The sequence below is a fragment of the Aulonocara stuartgranti genome, assembly GCF_965226115.1.
Source record: "Aulonocara stuartgranti genome assembly, chromosome: 18".
In the NCBI taxonomy this organism is placed as follows: Eukaryota; Metazoa; Chordata; class Actinopteri; order Cichliformes; family Cichlidae; genus Aulonocara; species Aulonocara stuartgranti.
This window is the reverse complement of record NC_138954.1, coordinates 722,501-738,304: the sequence shown is the minus strand read 5'-3', so window position 1 is coordinate 738,304 and position 15,804 is coordinate 722,501. Positions and strand designations below refer to the sequence as shown.

The 15,804-nt window shown below is 50.4% G+C and overlaps 2 protein-coding genes across 6 annotated transcripts in view; one reads left to right on the top strand and one right to left on the bottom strand.

Annotated features, from left to right (window-relative positions):
* LOC309693925 (uncharacterized protein) overlaps window positions 1-15,804 on the bottom strand; it is an 85,950-nt gene that overhangs the window by 16,911 nt on the left and 53,235 nt on the right. The gene's annotated exons all lie outside the window — the stretch shown is intronic.
* pex5lb (peroxisomal biogenesis factor 5-like b) overlaps window positions 1-15,804 on the top strand; it is a 29,090-nt gene that overhangs the window by 3,436 nt on the left and 9,850 nt on the right. For both annotated transcript variants that reach the window (XM_082513603.1, XM_082513602.1), the window contains exons 2-6: window positions 10,958-11,072; window positions 12,161-12,376; window positions 13,388-13,508; window positions 13,796-13,883; window positions 14,352-14,450. In XM_082513603.1, coding sequence (XP_082369729.1) covers window positions 10,958-11,072; window positions 12,161-12,376; window positions 13,388-13,508; window positions 13,796-13,883; window positions 14,352-14,450 — 639 coding nt within the window. The remainder of the gene's footprint in view (window positions 1-10,957; window positions 11,073-12,160; window positions 12,377-13,387; window positions 13,509-13,795; window positions 13,884-14,351; window positions 14,451-15,804) is intronic.

Genomic DNA, 15,804 nt, shown 5'->3' with positions numbered 1-15,804 from the left:
TCCGTTAACGAGTTACTGCGCATCGCCCCGTGCATGGGGCTGGACGGCGTCAACGTGTTAGCTAGCTAACCACGCTAACGAGCTAACCACGCTAACGCCATGCAGCCCAGAGGTGCTGCACGGACTAAAATCCTTTCATTTTCTCAAAAGTTGACAGCGCGCCTTATGTATGAATTCTGGTTGTGCTTGATGGCCGCGAACCGATTTTATGTGGAACACGGCGCTCAGCAATCTGTCCAAAAATGTTTTATTACGACTTTGGTAAGCTACGGTGCTGCACCGCTTGATGGATTGTCAGAGCATTACGGCTGAGCCTCGCGGAGTGATACGTACTGTGCTTCAACGTAATATTACCCTACTGTGTATAAGGACCATAAATGGCACCAAGAGACGTGGTTGCGAAGCGGATTACAAACTCCAGGCTGTCAGTCACGCAGTACAAGTTGGGAACAGAGCAGCTGTGAAATCTGTCTTTGTTACTATGCTCAGCGTCTTTTAGTTTACATTTTGACTGGACAATTGTGAGCTTTTTGTTATGCACAAAAACAACATTGTTTTCTTTTATTTATGGAGCATTATTATTTAATAAATGCTCATAATTTATTTTTGAGTAAATTTTATGTACATCTGCTCTATGTTAATAAAAGTGCCTGTGTGACATCTGGGACACAGTTTTGACTAAGAACTCTCTTTTTGTTCTTACTTTATGGCTTTAAAAAAATATATCGAGATATATATCTTATATCGCCATCCAGCTAAAAAATATCGAGATATGAATTTTGGGTCATATCGCCCAGCCCTAGGCTGGATGGATGGTTGGTTGAATGGATGGATGGATGGATGGATGGATGGATGGTCGGATGGATAGGTGAAAGGTTGGATGGATGATCAGTTGGATGAATTGATGGACCGTTGGATGGACGGTTGGTTGGATGGATGGACGGTAGGATAGATGGTTGGTTGAATGGATGAATGGATGGATGGATAGTTGGATGGACGGACAGATGGATGGATGGTTGGTTGAACAGATGGATGGATAGATGGTTGGTTGAATGGATGAATGGATGGATAGATGGATGACCGGTTGGATGAATTGATGGACGGTTGGATGGATGGACGGTTGGATAGATGGTTGGTTGAATGGATGGATGGATAGATGGACAGATGGATGGATGGATAGTTGGATGGATGACCAGATGGATGGATGGTTGGTTGAATGGATGGATTAACGGTTGGATGGATGGACAGATGGATGGATGGACGGTTGGATAGATGGTTGGTTGAATGGATGAATGGATAGATGGATGAATGGATGGATGGATAGTTGGATGGATGACCAGATGGATGGACGGACAGATGGATGGATGGTTGGTTGAATGGATGAATGGATGGATGGATGGATAGATGGATGAACGGTTGGATGGATGGACAGATGGATGGATGATAGGTGAAAGATTGGATGGATGACCGGTTGGATGAATTGATGGACGGTTGGATGGATGGACAGATGGATGGATGTACGGTTGGATAGATGGTTGGTTGAATGGATGGATGGATAGATGGACAGATGGACAGATGGATGGACGGTTGGATGGATGGATGGATGGATGGATGGATAGTTGGATGGATGACCAGATGGATGGTTGGTTGAATGGATGGATGGATGGATGGATGGATGGATGGATGGATGGATGGACAGATGGACAGATGGACAGATGGATGGACGGTTGGATGGATGGATGGATGGATAGTTGGATGGATGACCAGATGGATGGATGGTTGGTTGAATGGATGGATGGATGGATGGATGGATGGATGGATGGATGGATAGATGGATGAACGGTTGGATGGGTGGACGAACGGTTGGATGGGTGGACAGATGGATGGATGGATGGATGGATGGATAGATGGATGAACGGTTGGATGGGTGGACAGATGGATGGATGGATGGATGGATGGATGGATAGATGGATGAACGGTTGGATGGATAGATGGATGAACGGTTGGATGGGTGGACAGATGGATGGATGGATGGATGGATGGATAGGTGAACGGTTGGATGAATTGATGGACGGTTGGTTGGATGGATGTCCATCTGTGCTGGCAGATGGGCCTTCTGAGGGCTGTGGTTTGGGTTTTCAGTTCTGGTCAGCGACCGTGATGTGAAATGCTGAATGAATGACACGTTTCAGCACAAGGAGAAAAAGTTTGTGGGAGAAATATTTTTACTTGACAATCAGGCAGCGTTTGCTGTGAACAAAGCATCACATGTAAAAAGAGTAAAAAAGGAAGTGGGGTGTTGAAAATCAGATATTGTGATCATAAGAGGTGCTGGACTGGTCTCTCCGATGCTTCTGCAGAGAAATGTTTTTGTTGCTCAAATGTCTGTGAATCAGAAAGTGGTGGAAGTGGATGTCACAGCTCAGCATTCAGAGTCAAATGAATGAAATGCGTCTGCGGGATCAGAGGAGCTCTGAGAGGATCCAGTTGAGGGAGGGTTCAGCATCTGCCCAGAGCACCCCCTGGACCATTTCATGTCCTGACCCCGGGGCAGAGCTGGGACTCACCTGCTGGAGGATGTCTGGGCTTCTGTGCTCAGACTGCGGCCTGCAGAACTGTGGGAATCTGCCTGTGATGCTCCTGCAGGGACTGAAACAATGTGCAGGTTGTCATCGGTGGAGGGTCGTAAAGCTGCCGCAGAGCAGGCAGATTTATGATTTAATCACTGCACTGTGACAAACCGCCGCTCTCCCTGCTCCATCATCATTTCCAAACAGCTTCAGCTCCACGTGTAGAGCTCTGGCCACCCCAGAGGTTTCTCTCACTTCCAGTTCCTCCTGTGAAACTCCGTCTTTAAAGACAGAATCAGGACACTTTTTCATCACAGAAGCACCAATAAGTTAATATTTAAATAATGTTTTTAATGTAGGGAAAAAAAGTCCTTCAAACACCAGCAAATAGACTGATCCCGGAGGGGGCGATCAGCAGAGAAACAGGCAGACAATACAATTCAATAAAATGCTGAGCTGCACAGAAAATCATTTCCTTACGTTTCACAGGTCGATGCTCAGCTTCCTGACTCATAATCACACTTCAGTTGTTTGGATTATACACGCTGACACATTTTAGCATTTTTATTTCATTATTTTTCATCTGACTGACTAGCAGAAAATTCGCTTTCATTTTGAAAGGGCAGCCGCTGCCATCCCCGGGCCGTCTCCGGCCGTCCTGCAGCTGGTGGTCCTGGTTCTGCTCTGAAGCTGAGAGCTCCAGGGTCGGTCTAACAAGAACCTGCAGCAGGTGGAGAACTGGGTCACGTGAGGCTACGCAGAGCTCAGCCTGCAGAGTGAGGACGAGGAGACGGAGCTGGTGCCCGGTTGAGGGCTCTCCTCCCCACAAACGTCCCCACCCAGTGTTTCTCTCCCTGTCATTGAACACTGTGAGTGAGTATCTGCCCCTCCTCTGTGGAGGAGTGTGAACATCTCGGGAGGGCGCTCGGCTGGAGAAAGGGCACGTCCGCCCTCATTACCAGTGTGAATGTGAAGAAGGAGAGAATCAAAGAGCATCACAGAGAGCTTCCCAGGGCTCCACTTCCACAGTGAAGACTGCTCAGAAGGACCTAACGGACCGTACTATGCAAACATCTGGAGCATTGCTTTATATGTTGCAGGGAAAATGGGCAATTAGTGCAACGAGTCATTGAAATGTGTGCAAACAGACATGGAAGCACGGTATATCAGGCAACAAGAGAGACCACAAGTCTCAGATTTGGGCTGAGCTTCGTCCTGCAGCTCAGTGAGAGCTCTCCGAGCTGAAAGGATCCTTCATTAACACTGAAGTAGAGTTTTAGGCCTCACACTTCTGCTTTTGCTCCATTTCAACCAGCTTTCAAACATGGAGTAAGCGAGCTCAGCGACTGTATGATGCTGCCGCCATGTTTCTCCACCTGTGGTGCATTCAGGGTCGTGTGGTCTCATACGTTTGTTCATTAACTTCAGTGAAAGGGAAGCTTCAGCAGTGCTGCTGCAGGAAGTGTTCAGCCTGATCCCAGTGACAAACACACATGCACACAGCCTCCTGGGAGATTGTGGTTTTCGGTCCACTGAGCAGAGTGGCGTGCTGCAGATGTGAGGCGGAGTTTACGAGGTCATGTCTCAGGTGTTCGTGATTCCTCTGAATCGACTTCACCTGTGCACACTGAGCGAGACAGAAGCAAACAGCTGGGACGCAGTTAAACACTAGAAATATCTGACGCCTCAGTGACCGCCCAGTCTTCAGGGGCGGGGTCAGAGTGTTTTGGAAAAGACCAAACGAGGCCAGTAAAGTTTCAGTGGTCATCAGCAGCACCTGTGAGTCCGTCTGAGGACGAGGGGTTTTCCACCCACCTGTCAGAACTACCATGTGTGTTTATGTCAAAGGTGTCTGGCTGGTGCTAGCAGACTGCCTGTCCTGGCAATTCGTGGCAAATATGAAAGATCAAAGCGATTTTACACTGAAGATGGTGGGGCAGCGGTGTGTTTGAGAGCATTGCCGTTTTTTACACCCAGACTCTTTGTTGCCCTGAGCTCGAGCGCATTTGCAGGCTGCCGCTCGGCGTCCTCTGCTGTAGTTACAGTACGGCTGGAGCTGGGAGAGCCACGGGGGGAAACTCATCCAAGATTAATTAGCAGCAGCGCTGCGGGAGGATCTGAATCTCTCTGGGGTCAGCTCACGTCCTTGGCACAGTTTCCCCACCACGCCTGAACCTGCGCTTTATTTACTGAGCGACACTAAAGGCATCACCCCTCCACCTCCCCCAGCATCCGCCCGTCTGACAGCAGACTTCTGTTTATGTGATCAGCTGTTACAGCCGCTTCATGGCCCATGTTTCATAAAAAAAACACGCAAAGTGTGATGGAGGGCAGCTCTCAGACTCCCCGTGACTAATAGGTACTGCAGTATCAGCAGAGTACTGCAGTAGTCTGGCTGCACACTGAGGATGTGCTGCAGCAGCACTGATGGAGGACTGTTTGCTCAGCACAACAGCAGGTTATTTATAGTCTGACAGCATCTCCACAACACACACACAGAGTGAGGGAGAGAGAACAGAGAGATGGAGACAGATACGTTCTCAGTTTCTACTGTGTGTCTTCTATTTTTACAGTAGAATCACAGTAGAACCATGTAGTCCGGCTGACATCCTTCCTGGTTGAATAATCTGATCACTGATGCTCTCTGAACTACTCTTTTGAGTCATCATGGATTTACTCCTCAGTAAAAAGTTACCCATTACTTTAGTTGCTCCGCTGCTCTGTCAGCTCTTGGAGAGCAGGAACTGTCCCACTGATGCAGGATGACATCACAAAAACTGTCCAATCACTGTGTAACGCTTGAAATGTGTCCTTATCTCAAGTACCTTTAGAGCGCGGCGTGAGGCTGCCCTACACCTGAGTCTGGAGTCAGAGCGTCCACTCACGTAAACATGACCTCAGAGTGATGTCATATATGTTGGAGCCACCTCTGAACGTGGCGTGCCCCTCGGTCACTCGCTGTAGCGTGATGTCTGTGTTAAGCGAGTCATCCATTAATGATGGTGGTGGTGGGGCGCTGCTGCTTTCGGCCTCCATCACGGCTCTAATAATAAAACTGCAGATGATGTTTTATTGATTACAGCTGCCGAGTTCACAGAGGCGCGTTTCGCTCTCAGCTCGCCTTCCTCTGCCCGCTGGCGCTCGTCACGACTCGCCATTCCTCCCTCTGAACGGCAGCAGGTGAACCAGCTCACCTGTCGTACCTGAGCTGCAGGTTCCTCAGGGCCGGGTCAGAGTTTTAGTGGATCGGACCTTATCGCGGTTCTCGTGCCTGAATTATATTTATTCACAGATGTATTTTGCTGAGGTTAGTCCAGGTTTCAGGGAGCTGGATGTCTTTGGATGTCTGTTACGTTTCCATTTACGCCCGATGTTACTGCCCATGTGCAGTAGAGCGATGGTCAGAGAGAGCTGAGCTTAGCTGTCTTCAGCAGCTAAAGCCTCTTTGGGGGGAAACTCCCACTGGGTTTAAATCTGGGACTCTCCGCCATCTGACCTTAGAACTGAAGAAGCTTCTCGGATGAGAGGTGAAACATCTTCGAGCAACTTAAAGAAGTCCAGACGCTTTTCTTCGCAAGCTCCTTTGACATCACAGAGCCATCTCGTTTACGTATGACTTCCCTCTGCAGAATAAAACAGAATGGCTCTCGTTTGGCCCTGGGCGAAGGCCGTCGCACTTTTCTCCTCTCCCTTATCTTCCCTGCTTAGTTCTTGTGTCCTTGTCTCGTCTCGTGTGTATTACTTTCCCTGAACACTCTCTCACAGTCTGTTTCTAAAACCTAAAGAGAATTATGGATTTGATCAACTGGTCTCTGAATGCTATTGACACCCTTTAACGAGAAGTCTGGGCTCGGGAGAGCTCGAGTGCCCTGGAGGGACTTTCCCTGCCGGATACATGATGGACGGGTGGCAGACATGGAGGATCGTGTGCTTGGCGGGACTGTCGATCGAGGACGCTGAAGATATCTACCTGTGGTCTCAAGGCTGGAGCCGAACAACAACACCCTGATAACGACTGTGTTTAGACTGTTCTTCCCATTCCATGCAAGGCCACCTGGGTTGGCTGGAAGACTGTTTACTGAGCCTGGCGGGGCGAAGGACACTGTGTCAGCTGAACTCTGGACACGCACACACACACTGATACACACTCGTCCCCCCTCCTCTTCCAAACGCCTTTGATGCTTGTTGCCTCCTGGGAACACGGCGGATCTGAGCCCGCACTGGAATGGTAGCACTGGTCAGGATGGCTGCTGTGCTGCTTCGGATGACTCCTCACTAGGGCCGCCACAAACGATTATTGTGATAGTCGACTAATCAGATCATCATCCATTGGACGTGAAACTACAGCTTATTGCACCAGCAGCATCTGCTCTTATATAACTATCATTAGCTTACAGCTTTAAGCTTTTAAGGTGCTAACTAAAAATAAAGACAAGATGATAGTTTATTCAATTTTAATGAAATCTGCAGATTGTTTCGGTGAAGTTTAATAAACTCCTTGCTTTCTAAAATATAACAGGACACCGGAGTAAATTCTGGAGCATCTCACACTTCTGATAATCAGCTGTCTGCTTGACGTTTATTCAGCTGTGTAAAAACTTTAATCTCAGCCAAACCGATTTACTCAGGAACAAATAAAATACTAAAAAAGCCAAACAATAACATTTTAAGTTATCTAAGTGACTCATATATCATGTTTAACCTGAGTAGCGAAAGACGGCGGTGGGTTTGAAAACGATTTGCCGGGAGTCCGGTGTTCTCACGGCGCTAGTGAGCCTAGCCCCCGGCTAGCTATCGAGCTAGTGGGTAACAGACGTCTCCGAAAACGTCGGAGCACTTTTGAAAATATGTGGTGTCCTGATAAACTGAGCAGATATTTGAGGTTTACACAGCTACATTCTCGCCTGAAAATATGTTAAACGTTTATTTTGTGACCCAGAAAGAATAATAAGAGTAATATTAAAACTAGCTAGCTGCCGCCATTGTTGGAAACTGAGCTGGGCCGCGCTATGAATTCTGGGACACTGCTTCTTCTTCTTCGGAGTTTAACGGCAGCTGGCATCCTTGTACATGCAGTGCCGCCATCTTCTGTTTCAGTCCGTTATTACACTCTTAAATCCTGCTACTTATTCCTGCATCTTTTGTGATCTTACAAAGCTTCAAACGACGCGTCGACTATTAAATCAGTCGTCGACGAGTCTGATAGTCGACGTAATCGTGGCAGCCCTACTCCTCACCCCCCACCCGACCCTGTGGCTGGTCACGTGCTCCATAATGTTGTGCTGTGGACATTTATGTGCTTTCTGTGCAGAGGAGTTTTTTGTTTCCTGTTCTTGTGCTGTCCTCCCAGGAGCCCAGCATGAGTAGAGGTCTCTTTTTTTCCTCTTGTACTTTCCCATCGTTGTGTATATTTCAGTGTTTTTCTGTAATGTTACCGATCTCCGACCTGTGTCCCCATGTGATGTCTGTGTTGTGTGTGTAGGGTTGGGGGGGGGCCCATTTCACTGCAGGGCAACCTGCACGTGGCGAATAAAGCCTTGATTGATTGATTGATTGATTGATTGATTGATTGATTGATTGTTCTAGAAATTCTTCAGATAAACTTTAATGTGAATTATTTACGGACCTGCTGCGAGCGGCAGAAAGATCAGGTACAGGTGGACAGCGTGCACAGATGAGAGCTCTGGTGAGTCTCCTCGTTTTCAGCTTCAGATCAGAAACGTCCTCGTCGCCACTGAGCCGGACGGAAAAGCTGCCAGCGTGAAACCTGAAGCCTTTCTGCACAGACTGACACAACATCACGACTCGCCGCCTCTGGCTCCGCCCATCACGGCGACCCTGCCCGTCTGCCTGTCGTAGGGGAAAAGGTTGTTGCTGAAGGAGCTTCCTGGTAAAAAAGACATCCTCTGAAGGGAACCCCTTCCTCCCCGTGATGACCAAGGTTGGCATGACCACCGTAGTTGTTTGTTCCCCCTCGCAGCTCGACATTTAGTTCCTGCTCACAGCAAGCAGGTCAAAGGTCAGCGCGTTTACTGCTCTGCTGAAACATTTCTTTGTGCATCACGGTCCCGCCGCCGCTGTCAGACTTCTCAGGTTTAGTCTGAGTGAACAACCGTCTTATTCCCGTCTGCAGAGTACGCAGTTTTCAGTGTGATCATGTCACCGACCTTTGACCCTCCGCTCTGCTGCAGCTGCCGTTACTGTGCTCCGCTCAGAGAGAAACTTCATCGCTGCCAGCTGCCGCACCTTCACACAGCCGCGGCGCTGCGATTCCCCGCGCTGTCCCCGGCTTTTAAACGCAGCACCAAAGTCATTTAGCTCTGACCGCTCTCCTCTTTCCTCCTCGTCGACACTTTTACCGGACGCTCACTGTAACCCTAAGCCCACTGAAAAATGATCTGAATATCATCTGTCAGCGACAGGAAGACAGAACAGTGTCGTCGGTGTGTTTGTTGTGTCAGATGAACTCTGAGGATGAGCTGAAAGACCTCACCAGGCCGGAAAAGGAGACCTCGTCCTTCGTCCTGGGCACAGAGTCGGATCCCTGCTGGAGTTCGGGAGAGTTTTCTGTTCCAGACACGGCAGTGAGGATTCACCGAGGTCATCGAAACCTTTAAAACTAAAGCAGCAGGATGAACATGTGCAGGAAGCTGGGAAGATTCGTGACTCACACAACTGTGAGACCGATTCATCCCCGATGACAAAGGAACACCCTGAAACAGCAAACGCCTCCTTGGCCATTCTTCCTGCGACGTGGTCAGGAAGTCATCCAGCGACGTTACGGTTTTAAGCATCGCTCTGTGTCACATCCAGACTTTTCCCTCCACTTTTCCTGGTTCAGCTGATAAAACTCTGAAGCTGTTTTATCTCTGGATTATCCTCCCATCTCATTCTGGATTTATGATCTCGGATATGTTTCCTGATCCGTGCTGTTTCATATCCTTTTTCCTTTGGGCCTTTATTCTGAAGCGATCAGTTCACAGTGAATCTGCGCGGTGCTGCTCGCCTCTTCATGGGATTAAACATGTGGCGCACACAGCGCTGTGGATTAGGATTAGGAAGGCACATAAAATAATCTGTGATCTGGCATCAGACTGGGATTTAACACTTCCCAGAATGCTTCAGAGCTGGCAGGCAGCAGAGCGGCCTGTTGGGCACATCTGTCCACCGGTGTTTTCAAAGGAGCTTGCAAAGAAAAGCGTCTGGACTTCTTTAAGTTGCTTGAAGACGTTTCATCCGAGAAGCTTCTTCAGTTCTAAGGTCAACTGGCCGAGAGTCCCACTGGGTTTAAATCTGGGACTCTCCACCATTTGACCTTTGAACTGAAGAAGCTTCTCGGATGAAACGTCTTCAGGAAACTTAAAGAAGTCCAGACGCTTTTCTTTGCAAGCTCCTTTGACTACGATGACCTGGATGACTGAGAACCTTCACAGACACATCCACCGGTGTTTCCACACCAGCTGGCTCCTCTGCAGGTGTAACAGAGCCCGGTCAGAGCCGGGAGCGCACCGCGCCCACGGATTGCGCCTGCGGTGCAGAACGCGGCGCCTCATTTGCTGCTCGAGCGGTGCTGAAGGTTTGCTGTGACACAGGCATGTGCTCCATCACACGGTTGGTGTTTTGCAGGCCGTTTTCAGCCTCTCCTGCTCCCTCAGCAGCGGCTCGGATGAACGAGACATTCACCGGTGAAATCAGCGGCAGCTGTGATTCATTTGTGTGTCTGAGTCGTGCCGCTGTGAGGAGGCTCCGCTCAGACACCAGCGTGTGGAGGCGACATGTTTGTGCCTCATTCAGACACATTCATTACCTTTGGACCAGTTATCTCATCATCCTTTCATAATGTGACAGGCTCGCTCTGCCGCGCCGGCTTCCTGCAATCACTGCAGGGCCCTAAAAGCTGCTCCGCCTCCTCCGCTCCATCCTGTCACCTGACTGAGCCGTCCTTTTAAAAGCAGCCGGCGTAGATTTCTGCTTCATGTTTTAGCTTCACTTTCACAGGTCCTGACAGAGTGTAACCATAGCTGATGGTGTCAAACGTGACCTCTGACCTCTGGACACGAAGCCACCCAGAGACATGCAGAGTCCTACGTAGCAGCGAACTCATGTTTAGTTGTTAAGAGTCTCTGTCTCTCCTCCACAGCGTGTCTTTATCCTGTCCTTCTCCAGCAGATGGCCCCGCCCCTCGCTGAGCCTGGTTCTTCCTGTTCAAAGGGAGTTTTTCCTTCCCACTGTCACCAAAGCACTTGCTCATGGGGGTCATATGATTGTTGGGTTTCTCTGCATTGTTGTGGAGTCTTTACCTTACAGTATGTGCCTTGGGGTGGGGGGTTATTGTGTTATTGCGTCTCCTCGGCGGTCTGCTCTAACCCGTTGTTTCTGCCCTCCAGCTGGTCGGGGAGCAGCAGGAGAGCCGGCCCCTACTGAGCCCCTCCATCGATGACTTCCTGTCGGAGACCCGGAGCGACACCCCCTCCGCCCGACCGCTCACCTCCAACACAGCAGGTAGACTCCCGCTAATTACCACCTCCTCCCGTCCTTCCCCTCCCCTCGTCTTCCACAGCTCAGCGGGGCTCCACCTCCTCCTCCTGCTCAGTGTGAGGATTCTTTTTCAGCCCTCGTGCAGGAGAAACGAGGGGAAACATTATTGATCCATTTCTGTTTTATTTAATTTGCTAAACATGACTGAGCTGTGAGAAGAAACCTCCTCCTCTAACCTCCCCTCATTCTGATCTCCTCTCTTTTCTTGCACTCTAACTTTCCGCCCTTGGCCGTCCTCCTTCCTCCTCTGTGAACCATCTGTCACCTCCGACTCAGCAGGTACACCGGCCATTAATTAGCACCTCTGACCTCCTCTGTCCTCCTGTCTGCTCTGTCCTCCTCCTCACATTAAACTCAGGCTGCTGTGCTGCTTCTTTCTGCATTTACATAAAAACTGTCGACGTGTCAGGAGGAGGAAGAGGAGCCCCGCTGAGCTGTGGAAGACGAGGGGAGGGGAAGGACGGGAGGAGGTGGTGTGGCTGAAATTCTATCTGATCCGAGCCTGGGCTCCGGGCTGCAGGGAGACGCTCAGAGGTCACAGAGTCACGCGTTCTGTTATTGGTCGTGGATCAATTCAAACTTTATTCGTCTTTGAGCGCGGTGACAAGAACACGTCTGAGCGCTGCTGTAACCCTCCTCTAACACCGCTGAAGGCTCGATGGTTAAACTCACTGATGAGGGTGGGTGGACACGGACGCCTCCTCACAGCCACCTCCTCCAGCTCGTGGACGCCGTGATGAACGAACGCTGCAGGTCGGCCAGAGCGTCTCAGTCCCAGCTGGTCGTGCGTGTAGGAGGCGCCCTGTCCTAACCGAGCTCGTCGGCCTCCGAGGCTGAGCCGAGGCAGTAAATCTGTTTTAAATAATCTCGAAACTGTGATGCTGTGAGTACTCGGAGTACTCTGAGTACTGTGAGTACTCTGAGCACTAATCTTCTGACTTCTGAGTTAAATATTGTTATTGTCTGTTATCCACACCAAAGTGAAGGGCCGACCGCTCTCACAGACACTGAGCCTGTCGGGGTAACGAGTCCACCTCTCCCGCTGTCTGCAGTTCTGTCCACAGCTCTGGATCTGGTGGACCTCAGCGAGCTGGGGGAGAGCAGCGGGGGGAGCAACAAGGAGCGGAGGAGGAGCCCTCTGAGGAAGAAGGGCAGCTCGAAGAGTCCGCGACGCCGAGCCAAACCCGAGGAGACGGAGCTGATCCAGGTGCAGGTGGAACACCTGCCCGCTAGTCCCAGAACACCTGAGAGGATCTCCCTGGACTCAGGTGAGTCTCAGAGAGCAGCCTGAACCCGACGCCATCATCATCATCAGTTTTTATCACGTGACAGCGAGGAGGCGAGCGGCTGAGTCTCTGTGTTCGTGGATCTAAAAGGCGAGACAAGGCCAGCGAGCAGGGTCTGTGTTCAGTTCTCAGGTGATCCGCTCACCTTGATTAGCAGGTGAGGCAGCAGACTGACCCCGCCTCCTTCAGACCACAGTCACATGACCAAAGACGGTTTCAATCTCTCAACCCGAGCTTCACTGAGTTTGATCCCTGTGGAGGGATTGTGCGTCTTCTAGAGACGCCCCGGGAGAAAAGCCGATTACAACATGTAGTCATATTTATTACTGAAAGTGCACGCCGTCATCCACAGCTGCAGCAACATCTGGCCCAGAGACGCTCAAACCTGCAGCTCAGCCTGAGAGCAGGAGGAGCAGGAGCTGTGAACGATGGGAAAGTGTCTTCATCATAAATTCATTGTCGTAAATAAGCCCGAGCATGAAATGACGCGGCTTGTTCCAGCACGTGTGAGCTGCTGCCTCCTGAGGACTGAACGCCGTCTCGCCACGCTGGACCTGTCAGACCTCAAAGCTCGCAGCGTGAGCCTTTCTTTGCCCTCAGGCGTCCACAGGTACCCACAGCTCCGGGTTCATCTGTGGACCTGTTTCTGAGACTGTGGCAGATTTTCAGCTTTAATTTGTCATTGACGAATAAATCAGCTAAAAGTGTGGCTCTGCCCCACGTCTGCTATAAAGCCATCTATCAATACACTCAGGCCTTCATCACTTTGGTTCTCACTGCTTCATTTCATTAAAAGCTTTAAACTCACCGAGTCGTGAGGAGCAGCATCTTTAATCGCAGCTTTTACTGTGATGAGTTCCCACTTCCTGTTTACACCCAGCTGCACTTCCCATGTTGTGTTTTTACTGGCTGAAGCTTGTCTCATCTTCATTACTGATAAACACACACACCAGGAATAATAATGGGACCTCAGGTATGTTGTTGTGTTTGCAGTCAGCCTGTCGTCTCCTCTGGAGAAATGGGAGGAGGTGAACCTGGACGTGGAGGACGGCGGGCGCAGGAGGAGATACGAGAAGAGATGCACCTCCCATCACTCGTCCAGTGAACTGCTGTGGTAACGTAGCTCTGCATGACCCCGGCTCAGAATGACCTCACACTGGGCTCGTCCTCTGTCTCAAACTCGCAGTTTTAGCTCCGCCCACTTTGAACCAGCTTCCTGCACAAACAGAACATCTGAGTTTCTAAACTTGGGATCACCATAAAAGGGTATCTGTACTCTCTGGCATCACACAGGTCCGAGAGTAGAGTAGAAAGGTGGAGGCGGAGCTTCTGGCTCACCTGAAGACACTGACAAAATTAGGACCAGCAGGTCCCCTTTAACACTGTGCTGTTCTCCTTCAGGTCGGCAGAGTTTAAAACCGACCCGCTGACCAAGAACAGCTTCAACATCCACAGCTTCGACGACCTCGACTTCATTTCTTCAACGCAGGTCAGCCACTGCTCATGCTGCAAATACTACTGCAGTACTGCATCTGCTCACCCGTGTGCGAGTACACACTGCGGGTGCTGCTCTGGAGACCCTGGTGTGGGTTTGAGTCACGGTGAGTTTGGCTGCTGCAGCTCAGCCTCGCGCTCGCCTCATCGTGACCTTTGAACCACGGCACGATGTTAGCGAGTGCTCTGACTGAGAGGTGAGTGCCAAAAGTGACTGAGATCAGACCCGGTGTGTCTGCCATCTGTAGTGACAGTGTGCAGTTCAGGCAGCCTGGGAGAAACGAGTGCAGACCGCTGGAGGTTAGCCGAGGAGCATCAGATGCAGCTGTGACTTTGTCCCAGTCACTTTGTTTTCCTTCACACTGACCTGCTGCTGTGTGTGCACGTGCACGTGTGTGTGTGTGTGTGTGTGTGTGTGTGTGTGTGTGTGTGTGTGTGTGTGTGTGTGTGTGTGGGCTTTCAGGACTGCGGGGCGTCCCGGCAGCGCAGACGGACTCGCTCTCTGCTGCTCAGGAACGAGTCTCTGGAGGACGAGTTTGTCCGGGCGAAAGCTGCTGTGGAGGTAAGAACACGCTGACACGGGCGTCCTCGGCTGTATCCCAATCCAGGGTCTGCAGCCTTAAAGGCTGCATTTTAAGGCCGATTACGTCACAGCGACGCGCCGAAGGCTGTCCCAATTCAAAGGCTGCTCGAAATGCGGCCCTCAAATGCGTCCTTCATTCCCCTGAATTTTAAGGATGTGGCAGTGTAGACTTCGTGGCCCAACATATCCCAGAATGCATAGCGCGGCGGTGGGTGTGGATAATTTTGCCAAAAAAAAACGGAAGATGAGGGGCGGCCGAAGAGTAAACTTTAAGTAAGTACTGAATATTATGTCACTTATTTCTGTGCAAATGTTTAATAACGAAGAACATTAAAACATTGCTGTTGGCCACATGTCGGCAAAGTCATGTGACATCAGTGACGTTTGTACTAACTTGGTTTTAAAGCCTTTACTTTGAAATATACGCCGTCCAATAGCTGAGCTTAATCTCACAGAGAATGATCAAATATCATGTAGAAACAAACACATGAACAAAAGATTGTCTCCTTCATTTCTGTCAAACACAGCTGTATGACACGTTTCCAGCTGTTAGTATCATGGTTGCTAGGCAACCTGGGCAGCGCAACGGTGGCTAGACCGTCCCATTTCACAAGCCTCGCACTTCCGGCCTTAGCGGTCTTTGAGTACGCGGCCTTTGAGGATCGTTGAGGCTGCAGACCCTGAATTGGGACACAGCCCTCGTCACACTGATGTCACGAACGAACGCTCCTCACGCCGAGCCCCGCCTCCTCGCTCCCCCGTCTCCTCGCTCTGAGTCTCGTCTGTGACATACTGACAGGAGGAAACTCTCGTCTTCTTGTCTTGCCGCTCAGAGTCAGCTGATGCTCAGAAACAGATGGCGTGTACTTCCTGTCACCTGAGCGTCCGCAGGTGTTCTCAGATCAGTTTTGCTGTGAGGTCTCTGCGATTCACCTGCAGCTTCATCAGTTGTGTTTCATTCGAGCGTGAGGATGATGATGATTTATCGTTTTATTAACATCGATGTCGCTGACGCCGAGTCTGACAGCGTGCAGCTGAGTGCAGGTAACGCGGTGAAAACCCGCACGTGACGTGAAAGCGTGACTCTTCGTCGCCCGGCCGGTGTCCTCCTGCAGGACGTTCTGCCTGCTGCGCTGCCTCCTCTCTGAAGCTGATTGGCTCTGACAGCACTGATATTCACGGCGGCTCAAGACGCTCTGGTCCAGTAACCAGACGCGCCGCTTTCATATTCATGGCAGACGAGTGTTTAATGATGGACGGCGTCCTGATCCAGTATTTATACGGCGCTGCACATTTAAACTGTGACCTTTCACGTGTGCATAAATCCCACCGC